Source organism: Schistocerca americana, chromosome 5, assembly GCF_021461395.2.
Source record: "Schistocerca americana isolate TAMUIC-IGC-003095 chromosome 5, iqSchAmer2.1, whole genome shotgun sequence".
Taxonomy (NCBI): Eukaryota; Metazoa; Arthropoda; class Insecta; order Orthoptera; family Acrididae; genus Schistocerca; species Schistocerca americana.
In genome coordinates, this window is record NC_060123.1 from 669,834,552 (window position 1) to 669,846,882 (window position 12,331).

Sequence of the window (12,331 nt, forward strand, 5' to 3'; positions counted from 1 at the left end):
ACCGCCGCCACGACGTATGCCGCTGGGAGTTCTAAGGGTAGCTCAGATACGCGTATAGCTGCAGTTCCAGTCCGGCATTGTCGGCCTCGACGTTGCCAACATTTCCGTCTGCGTGGCAGAAGCGGAGTCTTTGTTTCATCTCCCAAACAACCCTCTGACATACAGCGTCGGTAATAAGTTTCACGTTACGACCGAAAAGTAGATGCCGAATATATCGGCAGCCGGTATCTTGACTTCTTCCTTGAAAAAGCTCTCGACATCGCGTGCATTTGGTCTAGCGAAGTCGTTTCTAAAAGCGAATTTCAACGTTGATTTCCAGCATTGGTTTGCCAGCATCTCGTCGCGCTATGGCGTAAACATACAGAGCGTCCATTCTCGGCTGCTCAAGCCACACTGCACTTATCAACCACTAAATGTTTGTTGTCACATTAAGAAAAAGTTGTCTTTAAGGGGGGACTTTGATGAAATTGACCAAAACTGTCAATTTTCAATTTATTTTTTATTTGTTAGTACAACTCACGGACAATAAGTTCCCAAAGTTTCAATGTTGAAATCGCATCCGAAATTCCTGAAATTTAATTAAAAGTGTGACGCGGCCTCTCTGCCACGCCCACGTTTTGAAGCAGCACTTCAATACCAGCTCAGTGAACAACGAATCTCTGTGTGACTTCTGCATAAATACCGCGACTGCACCTGGGCTCTTCAGTAGTTGTGTACTCACCTGATGATGGCCGGATGTCTCTGGGCCGAAATATCGTGGCAGAATGTCGACGGGATCCGGCTGCATACCCGGAAATTATTAGAAGAACGATTCTCTATATTACTTTCAACCAAACTTGTGCGGGATAGATCTAGAAGACCGTGATACATACTCTTTGGTTTTATAGATCATCTTTGGCCGATCCTGCACTTCTCAAAAAGTGTGTTCATGGCAAAACCCAAAATCCAAATGAGTCTCTAAATTCACTCATATGGAAACGATGCCCTAAAAACACATTTGCATCTGCTACAGTTGTCAGAATTGCAACTTATGATGCACTCACTGTATTTAATGATGGGAACGTCGGAAGGATGAAGGTATTATAAAGAATGGGCTTCAAGACAGGAAATTTTACTCAAGACATCCTGAGAAAAATAGATTTACAGCGAGTCTCTGCAGCTGAAAAGTCAGTTGAAGACCTGGTAAAGGAAAGAAGACAGACAAGAAACCAGAAGAGAAGCCTTGAAGGGAAATACGCTCCAGAGTACAATGTGCTGCCTTCTGAAGAAGTGACATAAGGAAAAAAGTTAGGTTGAACTTGGAATTGCGTTTCCTGAAAAGTTTTTTTTTTAAGTTTATGTGCCTTTTCGTCAGATTCTATGGATGCTAGAATTATGAAATTTCGTGCAGATATTTCTGCAAACCTAATGAACGTTGTCTCAAGAGCGGATTTTGAAATACTGATTGGAAGCTGAGATATGGGGCAAAGTGGTTGGAATTTTGCATGAATTTAAAATTCTACTTGTGGAATTGTAATTAAAAAATTATGAAAATTCTCCTATTTGACCTATTCCAAAAACCTCATGAGAGAAGCTTACAACATATAAAGAGATGGAACAGAGAAATTTTTGTAGAAATCTCTTGAATAATTTCCGAGAAAAAGGAACATACAATATTTTTTGAAAATAAAACTTCAAATTACATTTAAAAAAAGTTGAATATATATAATAAAAGGATTTTATAATTAAATTTGTTACTTTCATGCAAAGCATGGTACAAAATTTCATTGCCATATCTCTAAAATCTGTGGATTTAGTGCATTTTTGAAGTAGTGTGAGTTTTTCATCAACGACCCTCCTTAATTCATTGACGAGATAATCGAATATATCTGTGCTCATTCTCGTGTTTTCGAAGAATTTGGTGACCATAGTTGACGATATAAATTGCGAAATTCTTCATAAAGATCCCTCCCTTTGTAAATTTCACGCACTGCGCTCGTTTAACACCTTATGTTATTGCCTTTGCCTTACTCTCGAACTACAATATCAACAGTTTATGGGCACCATTTACTAGAAACAGCTGGTCGGCTCTTACGGCCGTCTTGTCCGGGAGTTCATCGTTCCCATGCAGGACAATGGAGGACGTAGCCCCATGTTGCTTTCTGTAGTAGGAATTATGCGCATCAAGATGTCGTGCACTGTCGGTGGTTTCTACTGCTGACGCAGGGCGTGAGCTTGTGAACACTGGCCTTTGTTTCCGCATGTGTCGACATCTTGCTGTTCGAAGCGTCACCTAGCCCGAGGGTGGTGTCGCAGGGATCCGCGCTCTTGCACCATTACAGACGAACGTTGTAGGCACCTATGAGCCAAATTTAAATCTTATGCGTTGCAATAGGAGACAATTACAGCGTTTCCAAAAATGGTCCTTGAACAGTGTTGTGCACAGTAGGTTGTATTCCATCTTAAGAGGACAACAGCAACTAGGATGACGACATCAACAATAGAATGAGCTTGCCTTTCAGGTACAAAGTAATCTACTTTCAAAAATATATTATTGAGCTTATAACCAGCAATAGTTTAGAATACAGAACTTTTGGGGGTACATCTTGCAAAATTTAGTTATTAGGGCACAGAAGGTCTTCAAGTTTAGCAGTCCAGCGATGTCAGATATGGCAACTTTTATATCCTGGAGAAACCTCTACCGACGATCACAGCCACATAATTCGCTGTCAGTAACAAAGCTGGACCCTTATCGTTGCAGACAATGGCGGACTGCGGCCGCGAGATGGCGGAGGTGCTGGAGGGACCAACGTCGCGTGGGGAGGTGGTCGAGATGCGGGAGCTGAGCGCACGCTACTCCACTGACGTCATCGCGTCCGTCGCCTTCGGCATCCAGGTCGACTGCCAGCGGAACCCGGAGAACGAATTCCGGCAGTGGGGGCGGCGAGTCTTCGAGCCGGGTCTGCTGGCCACCCTCAACGCACTCGTCTCCTCCATCAGTCCCAAACTGCTGACTACACTAAGGTAATCACCAAAACAGTCGCATTCCCCACCAGTTTGAATAGTTACTTCTCGATCGCGAAATGCGGATTCTCAGTCTCCCAAATGCGTCAATTTTGCGTATTGACAAAGCCATCCAAATGAAAGTGGGTTCCGTTGGTAAACCAAAGCATACAGCATATACTAATTCCCGCCACACCCCGCGTCCAACCGTGCAGTTTGAACGTCCTAAAGCAAACCGCTCAGGTGTTATGACGATTTTATTTCTCATAGTTCAGTAATTGTCGCCCTACAAATATGCTCCTACGATTCAGAATAGCTGTGACCTTTAGTCAGCGGCCACTTAGTTCCCTTACCTCACTATATCAGAATAATGATTGTGTTTCGTTGTTGGAATGCCGATTAGCTTTGATCGTCTTCGACTGGCATATGCATGTTCACTGTTTCGATTTGGAAACGTCAACGACACGCTGTATGGGAGAGTATTCTACATTGGTACATTTTTCAGACACCCGCTTTTGGCCAGACCTGTAATAGAAATTTAAAATATCTTTTTATTTCATTTACAACTAATGGTATGCACTTTTTATGTGCTGTAGTATTTTACTGAAGTCACCAAAATAGTTCCGGAAAATTTTTCCAAATGTGAAAGGATGTTCCACGGTACAGCAAGATCATGTACCTAGGAACAAATATTCGATTTAAATTCAAACGAGAGAAATCGAGACAATCAAGAAAATCTTATCAATACCGTATTTAATAGTCTGTTTTGTCAGTACTGTGTTAATAGTCTACTGCGTTACTACCCTACTACACGCCAATAACCAGTAATCGAAATCAAATCAAGTAGAAGTATTATTGAAAACCAGTTGCAAGTTAAATACATTTTGAAACAGAAGCTACTGGAAACTAACACAAATTTCCAGTATCAAGACAGGTAACACTATTAAAACGTTAAAGAAAATCGGTTCGTATGCAAGTATCACGTGTTCTATGGTAAAAACTCTTCTTCTTTTTCAAGGTACAATATGGCGCACGACCGAAAAACGTAACTGTGGACGTGTTACATAAATAGTTCTAAAATATATATAGCATTTTACTTGCCATAAAATTCTGTACTTGTGAGAAGAAATGTTATATTCCAAACAGGTTTAATATATTATTCAACACTTCGATGTGTAGAACGCGAAATGCACGTATGCATGTCTGAAGGAACAGTCACTGCGGCGACTACAGCCGTCAGGAAATGTATTCACAGTTGCGAATACGGACAACCATCAGCTGTATAATGGAATGACGACAATGCTGGGCCGGGATTCGAACTCGCATTTCCCGATTTAGGTGAGTGGTCGCCTTCATCGCTTTGGCTATCCGTGCACGACTCACGGCCTGCCCCAGACTTCCCTTAATGCTGTCGTCTATGCACTCGTTCACATTAAGTAATTCCCACATGGGGGGGGGGGGGGTAGAGGAAGACATTTTAACTGGAGGTCCCAGATTGGAATCGGCGGATAAGTACGATACTGCAGTGCCTCTGTTGTTAAAAAGTACGATGCAATGTCCCTTCGGAGATGCAAGCTTGTCGAAACGAGCGGCGGATTCACCATACAGATTCTCAAACAGCCTGACGTTGAGCTCGGTCCAATACTGGTGTTCCCATTCTAACGACAATCTCTCCTTTATACATTGTTGGGCTGCACTTCCTAAAACTACGTGTCATAAAATATATTTTGGTAGAATTCATAAGTCGCCCAGAGCATGCTTCACTGATGATGCATTAGTCAGTAGATACAGTTATGATAAGGACATAAACGACACCTGGGTTATGAATGTGCTGAATGAGTTGAATTCATCTGAGAATCCTAAAAAATGCTAGCGACAGAGAGCTGAAGCTCTCAGATAGTCTTCGGCTTGGAATATCTTTGAATGGAGTATAATTGTCTTCCGTGATGAGTCCCACTTCAGATCCAGCCCTGATGACCATTGTCGATGTCTATGTGGACTCCCTGTACAGCGGTGTGATACCAACCTTACTGTCACCTGACATACGATACGACAAACAGGAGTAGTGGTGTGGGATGCCATTTATTTTCATAGCAGGAGTCCTTTGGTTGTCTTCCGCAGCACCCTTACAGCACCGCGGCACGTCTACGATATTCTACGCCCTATTTTGATGCCCTACATGCCAATCCATCCTGGGATTATATTTTAGTAAGACAATTCCCATCCACAAGCAGCGAGAGTTTCTGCTTCTGTTCTTCGTGCTTGCCAAACCATACCTTGGTCACCAATGTAACTGGATATCTCCCCAACTGAGAACGTTTGGATCACTAACTCGAGATTTTGACCATCTAACGCGCCAGTTGGACACGATTTGGCATGGTGTCGCTCACATCCAAGAACTCTGTCAATCAGGGCCAAGTCGAATTGCTCCTTGCTTAAGGCACAGAGGTGGACCAACACGTTGTTGTTTTCATTAAAAATGAAACTCCTCCAGCTGTACTTAAGATTTCATATTTATTTGGCTACTTGTTTCGACATTGTATCAACGCCATCTCCAGCTGGAGGAGTTTCATTTTTAATAAAAATTATACCAGCTGATGTCACATCATCATCCAACTTAAATATGGATGTACGAAGAACACGTTGTTGAGTTGCTCAATTTGTGAAGCTCTTTCTCTTGATTAAATCATCCAACTTTTCTGAAATTATAATCATTTGTTCATTGTTGGCTGCATTAACCGTTTGTATGACTTGGCAACAAGGAATACGTTTGTCCTCCCTCTGCCACCATGCGCAAGTAAACATCATCTCCACATTACTATCTCTCTCTCTTTCTGTTCTCTCTCTGTCTCTCCCTTTCTCTCCTTCTGTTCGGAACCTCCTTCAGGAGTGATCCACACCACGGAAAGAGAAAATCTAAATGATATGGGAGTGTTGCTGTTCATATGTCTTAATCTGTAGGATGGTAGATTAGCTGCATTTAGAACGAGGCGTTGTCAACAGTGGAAAAGAAGCTAATATTATGTATCAGTGTCTACCAAGCAAAAAATGACGAGTAAGTCATTAATTGTTTCTTATTTGTACAGGGTAAAAAGTAATCTTTCAGTCATCTCAGCGTACTTCCGGGGCATGGTGAGGGAGACAGTGAAGTACAGGGAGGAGAACAACATAACGAGGAATGACTTCATGCAGCTGATGATCCAACTCAAGAACAAGGGAAGCGTCGACAGCGCCAAGGGCGGAGAGCACGAGGAGGCTGGAGGAGATGTCTGGAGTAAGTATTGTCCTCTGTTTCTACATTCGTTTGTGACCGCTTTGCTTCACGTCCGACAATGTAAACAAATATAGAAGCACCGGCCTGACATAGGAGCTGTGTTTTCACATTCACCTGGCAGAAATTTTCACTGCTCTCACACACAACACGCACATTCCAAAGGGTCTTTCATGGAGGTATGTTCCGCGTTTCCAACTAAATGAAATGCAATCCTTTTTTGCTTTTTTTGTTTATGAAACATCTTCAGTGGCCTGTGAAAAATGTTTATGTTAGTATCTAAAATATGTTAATATGTTTTCGCATGTCGCTCTCTTGTTTTCAGAAACAACTTTTGCGGTCTCAATACTCTAGATGACCCGTGTTCGGCGTTTTCTCGCCGACATTGTTACAACACTTCACTTGCTCTTTCGCTATGTGTTGAATGTGTTTGTGTTTACAGTATGTAGTGTCGCCAACTGTCGCTGTGTGTTTATATTTCGTCGTTTTTTTGTGTTGTGTATTTTTAGTTTGATATATATACTGGTGCTGCTGCTCGCAGTGTAGTTTCAGCTCTCTGAGACTGCAGACGTGTGGGCAAGTTGCGTTTGCGTGAGTGTGTGTGTGTGCGTGTGTGTATATGTGTCTAATGCTGACAAAGGCTTTAATGGCTGAAAGCTGTGAGTGTGTGAACCTTTTAATTGTGCCTATTGCGACTCAGCATCTCCGCTATATGGTGAGTAGCAACTTTCCTTCTCTGGTATATATATATATATATATGTGTGTGTGTAGGGGTGGGGTTGGGTGGGGGAGAGAGAGAGAGAGAGAGAGAGAGAGAGAGAGAGAGAGAGAGAGAGAGAGTGTGATGGAGTGGGGGGGGGGGGTAGGAGGGAGGGAGATGTGGGATTCATTAATTATTTAGTGTGAATGTGTTTTACATTTCTGTTTGTTATTGCTTTAGTGGCTGACACGGCCAATGAGTTATTGCTTATGTTGCTGTGGTCATTACTTGCTTTCTTTTTCATTGCAAGGGCCTTTTATATATGAAAGTCTTCCTGTAATGACAGGAGTTTTTTGTTGTAAATCTTCACTCTAAAAATTTTCATGTCCTCTTCCATATTAAATGGTTAATGTCCATGTTTTATCAACTGTTCAGCAGAGTTAGAATGGCTATTGTTCTTTATATCTAGGTTTGAAATTCTTGTATGTCATTCCCAGTTACACTGATTCACATTCTTGATATTCTGACTGGTTTGTATCTGCTCCTTGCTAATTTTTTGTTAATTTGACTGGAAGAAGAGGAGGAGATTAGTGTTTAGCACCCCGTCGATGAAATCATTAGAGATGGAGCACAAGCTCGGATTAGGGGAGGATAGAGAAGGAAATCGGCTGTACCCTTCGGAGGAACCATCCCAGCCTTTGCCTCAAGCTATTTCGGGAAATCATGGAAAACTTAAATCTAGATGGTCAGAAGCAGGTTTGAACCATCGTCCGCCCGATTTCGAATCCAGTGTGCTAACCATTGCGCTACCTCGCTCGGTAAATGTGACTGGAGTCTGTTTCTTGTTCTGTAACCAATGTGTGATTCTTGTTTCTTTTGTACATTTAATATGCTCTGTGTTGATTTGTGTTTGTATATTAAGTTGTACCATTTCTTTGTGTTAGTGATGTCATGAGTATTACTGTTTTGTATTTCTGTGTGTGCTATAGTGTCTGTTTTGTCTGTGGGATCCTGTGGTGTTTGTGTTCTGTGATTATTTTCATTTTTCTTTAGTTTTGTTTTCATTGTGTAGCTGAGTCTTTGCCCTACATGGATGGTTTTCATACAAGCTGAGGTAACGCCTCATTTGGCTCGCCAAGTGAAAGATCTGCTTAATGCAAACTTCAACACACGTCTTATATCCAGAGGTTTTTCCGATGCATGGGCTGCAAGATCACCTGATTCGAATCCATGTGACTTTTGACTCTAGGGCTATCTAAAAGAATGTGGTTACCAGGGACGCGTTTCATATCTCCCTGAGCTAGAGGCCAGTACAAAGGAACACGTCGCTTGTAAATCACGAGGAACTGTAGATCACGTCATTTTATGGATGCGCTATTTCGTCGACGTCTCCGGTGCTCATACTGAACAAATTGTATAAGTGGCGCTCAGTTACAAAATGAGCTATATGTCTTTCCCACTTGTTTGATATTTTCTATCCACATTTCATTTCTAATTCATTACATATGGAAACATTTCAATACGTCATTCTTGCTTTCACAATGGCAGTTTTGCACCTGGTGACCGAAACTGAACTAATTATTTTCCAGCGTTAAATGGGTTCCGCATTATAATATCTAACAATATTCGTTGCCAAACGATAATTACAACCCATAATGGACCTCTGTAAGTTGCTGTACTTTAATTATAACCAGTCAGTCTCACAAAAGTCTGTTTGACATATTAACCCTCCGGATAAAGAGAGCATATGTTGCTTTAACAAACCTTTTTGGCGCGACTAAGCCAGTCTACTAGAGGTTCTTTCCCTAAGTAAATAAAACCCTGCTACCAGGAGCTTCCTCTCACATAACGAGATTATTCGGCAGTCAGCAGCTACTCTAGTTTGGCGCACGAGAAGTTCAAATATATCAAGTTACAATGAAAGCAGGGGTAGAAGTTCGTATCCATTCTTTATATCGAGAAGATAGATTGTGTCTCTCACTCAGCATGTGACAAAACTTTACAAACATATAGGTGGCATATATCGTGAATGACGATGTTACAAGTTCATCATAAATAAAGAGTATTTTTCCATTTAGTATTAATGAAATATATCGTGTCCTTGAGAGCCACTATGGTGGAAGCAGTTGTTGTGATCCTTCATTTATCCTTCCCCATCATAGTCAATCAACCTAGTGTTGATCTGTAATGAACTCGTCGTCAACAAGCGTCTAAACTTTACTTATTTCCTTTTTACAACCATATAAGACCAGTACTACTTTAACATACTTCTTCTTCCTCTTCTTCTTTCAGTGCCTATCCGGTTCGCATGTTGGCGATCATGATGGCATTCTTCTCTTGTTCATAGCAACATGGAATGGTTCTGTTGAAGAAGTTTTGAAGCAACATTTAAGGTTGTCAAACCAAGATATTTGTCTTCTTTTGCTGGTGATTTTTGTTAAAGTATTTTTTCTACCAAATCGTATCTATTTCTATTCCGCATGATATGTCCTAGGTATTGCACCTTTCAGCATTTCATTATCTTAATTAATTTAGGTGTAGTGTTCATTCTTCTCAAAACTTCCATGTTTGTCACTCTCTGGGACCAAGGTATTATCAGGATACACCCATAAATCCACAGTTCAAAGGTCTCCAGCTTCTTCTCCATGTTTTCATTTAGGGTCCTTGTCTCTACCCCATACTGGAGGACAGAATGTACATAGCAGTGGAAAACTCTGATTTTTGTTCTTAAAGTTAGGTTATGGCTTTTGGAGACAGTACTCTTTTTCTGAACCATACTTCTTGCTTTTCCAACTTGTGAGTTATCCCAATTTTCATTTATTATTTCACCCTTTCAATAGTTCCTTGGTTTATGCCTAAGTTTACTCCTGTAATATTTTCCTTACTTACGACCATAAGTTTTGTCTTTGTGCTGTTTATTTCAAACTCATACTGAGTATTAACTCTTATAATTCCATCTATTAATGATTCTAACGCTTGGATAGTGTCAGCAAATACAATAGTATCATCAGCATATCAAATGTTGTTTAATCTTATTCCATTTATCCCAACTGCTTCTTCTACTTCTTCCAGGGACTCTGAATATGAATTCTGAGTATATTTTAAATAGTATGAGTGTCTTACTACTCTGAAAATTTTGACTGTGTCGATGTGTCTCCATCAATATGCAGCACCGCTGTGTGATTTCAGTACAGGTTCTTGGTGATTCGCAGATCTCTTTCCTCCATTCCAATATTTCTCAAAATCTCCATCAATTTGTCATGTTTTACTCTATCGAAAGCTTTCTGGTAATCTATAAGGGAAGCAAATACTTCTAATGTACATCTCTGAAACAGTAATCTTACACTGAACAAGGCTTCTGTTATACCCAGGGCATTAACAAACCCAAACGGAATGGTTCAAATGGCTCTGAGCACTATGGTACTTAACATCTGAGGTCATCATTCCCCTGGACTTAGAACTACTTAAACCTAACTAACCTAAGGACCTCACACATATCCATGCCGAGGCAGAATTCGAACCTGCGACCGTAGCAGCAGTGCGGTTCCGGACTGAAGCGCCTAGAACCGCTCGGTCACATCGGTCGGCAAACCCAAACTGATTAGGGGCTATCTGTTCCTCATATAGTCTATGTCTTCTTCTGTGTATCATCCTCAAAAATAATTTCAAGATATGGCTCATTAAGCTTATCATATGACTATCTCCACAGTGTTTTTTATTTGTCTTTTTGGGCAGAGTAATGAACTCTGATTTCAGCTATTAAAGTGGAATGTTTCCAGATACAGAGATTTGATTGAAAATTTTGGTTAACCATTTTACATGATTTTCATCCATCAGTTTTAAGAACTCTGCTTCTAATTTATTCGGTCTCAGAGCCTTCCCGCCTTTCATCTGGCTGTTTGAACCTCTACTTCTAGTATATCTGTACCACTTATTTCATTTGTATTTGACTAAAGCACATATCAAGTTCTCTGCTTCATCCACAAGTTTCCACTGATTGTCTTCCTGTATTTCCCTGTTGTTTCTTTTAGTTTCTTGTGTACATTGCAACCATCGTATTTACTTTGATATAACTCTATTTCCTCGCACTGCTCCACATTTTCCTTTCCATTGCCTCCCTTATTTTTTTTATTATGTCCTTATTTATCTTCCTGTATTCCACTGGGTTTTGCCTTATTTAATATCCTTTCCTCCATTACAGTCAGAACCTCATCTGTATCCGCGAGTTCCTCTTCTTTCTCTCTGGTTTCATGTACTCTTTTTCATTTACTGTACAACATTCTGTAATTTGTTAAATTCTAAATTGACATTGTTACTTGCGATATCTTCTGTGTTAATCGCCAAGTTGAGTTTTGTTTATATATTCTGTTTTACTATCAGGTCTTTCATTTTCCTCAAATTGTAGATCTGCTTCTCATTCTCTTCACTCTCTTCATTCTAACTTCAAAAACTCCTACAAGCGGTGTGTGATCAGAGTTTACATCTGTTCCTGGGTATGTTTTATTGATGTACAACTATTCCTGAAACGTTTATTTACTAGGATGAAATCAATCTGATTTCGCACATATTTCCCAGTTCTAACCATTGGGACTTCCATGTATACAGTCTTCTAGGTGGAAGTTTAAACCAGGTGTTCATAATCACTTGATCACCAGATACCACAAAATATTCAAGATCGTCCCCTCTACAATTCTTCTCTCCTAGTCCAAATGGTCCTACCATGTCCGATGTTCTATCTTCCCTTACTTTCGAATTGCAATCTCCCACCAAAACTGTCAAATCACATTTGTTAAGTTTTCTCAAAATTCCATTAATGTTATCATAAAATTCTTCTATCTCTTCATCTTCATTGTCCATTGTAGGGGCATACAGTTGCATTATATTTATATCACTAGGGCCACCACTCAACTGCAAATACACTACTGGCCATTAAATTGGTACACCACGAAGATGACGTGCTACAAACGCGAAATTTAAACGACATGAAGAAGATGCTGTGATATGCAAATGATTAGCTTTTCAGAGCATTCACACAAGGTTGACGCCGATGGCGACACCTACAACGTGCTGACATAAGGAAACTTTCCAACTGATTTCTCATACACAAACAGCAGTTGACCGGCGTTGCTTGGTGAAACGGTGTTGTGATGCCTTGAGTAAGGAGGAGAAATGCATACCATCACGTTTCCGACTTTGATAAAGGTCGGATTATAGCCTATCGCGATTGTGGTTCATCGTATCGCGACATTGCTGCTCGCGTTGGTCGAGATCCAATGACTATTAGCACGATATGGAATCGGTGGGTTCAGGAGGGTAATACGGAACGCCGTATCACTAGCAGTCGAGATGACAGGCATCTTATCCGCATGACTGTAACG

At 40.8% G+C, this 12,331-nt stretch overlaps 1 protein-coding gene across 2 annotated transcripts in view; it reads left to right on the top strand.

Annotated features, from left to right (window-relative positions):
• LOC124615850 (cytochrome P450 6k1-like) overlaps positions 1–12,331 on the top strand; it is a 46,973-nt gene that overhangs the window by 17,178 nt on the left and 17,464 nt on the right. For both annotated transcript variants that reach the window (XM_047144006.1, XM_047144005.1), the window contains exons 4-5: positions 2,741–3,003; positions 6,069–6,256. In XM_047144006.1, coding sequence (XP_046999962.1) covers positions 2,741–3,003; positions 6,069–6,256 — 451 coding nt within the window. The remainder of the gene's footprint in view (positions 1–2,740; positions 3,004–6,068; positions 6,257–12,331) is intronic.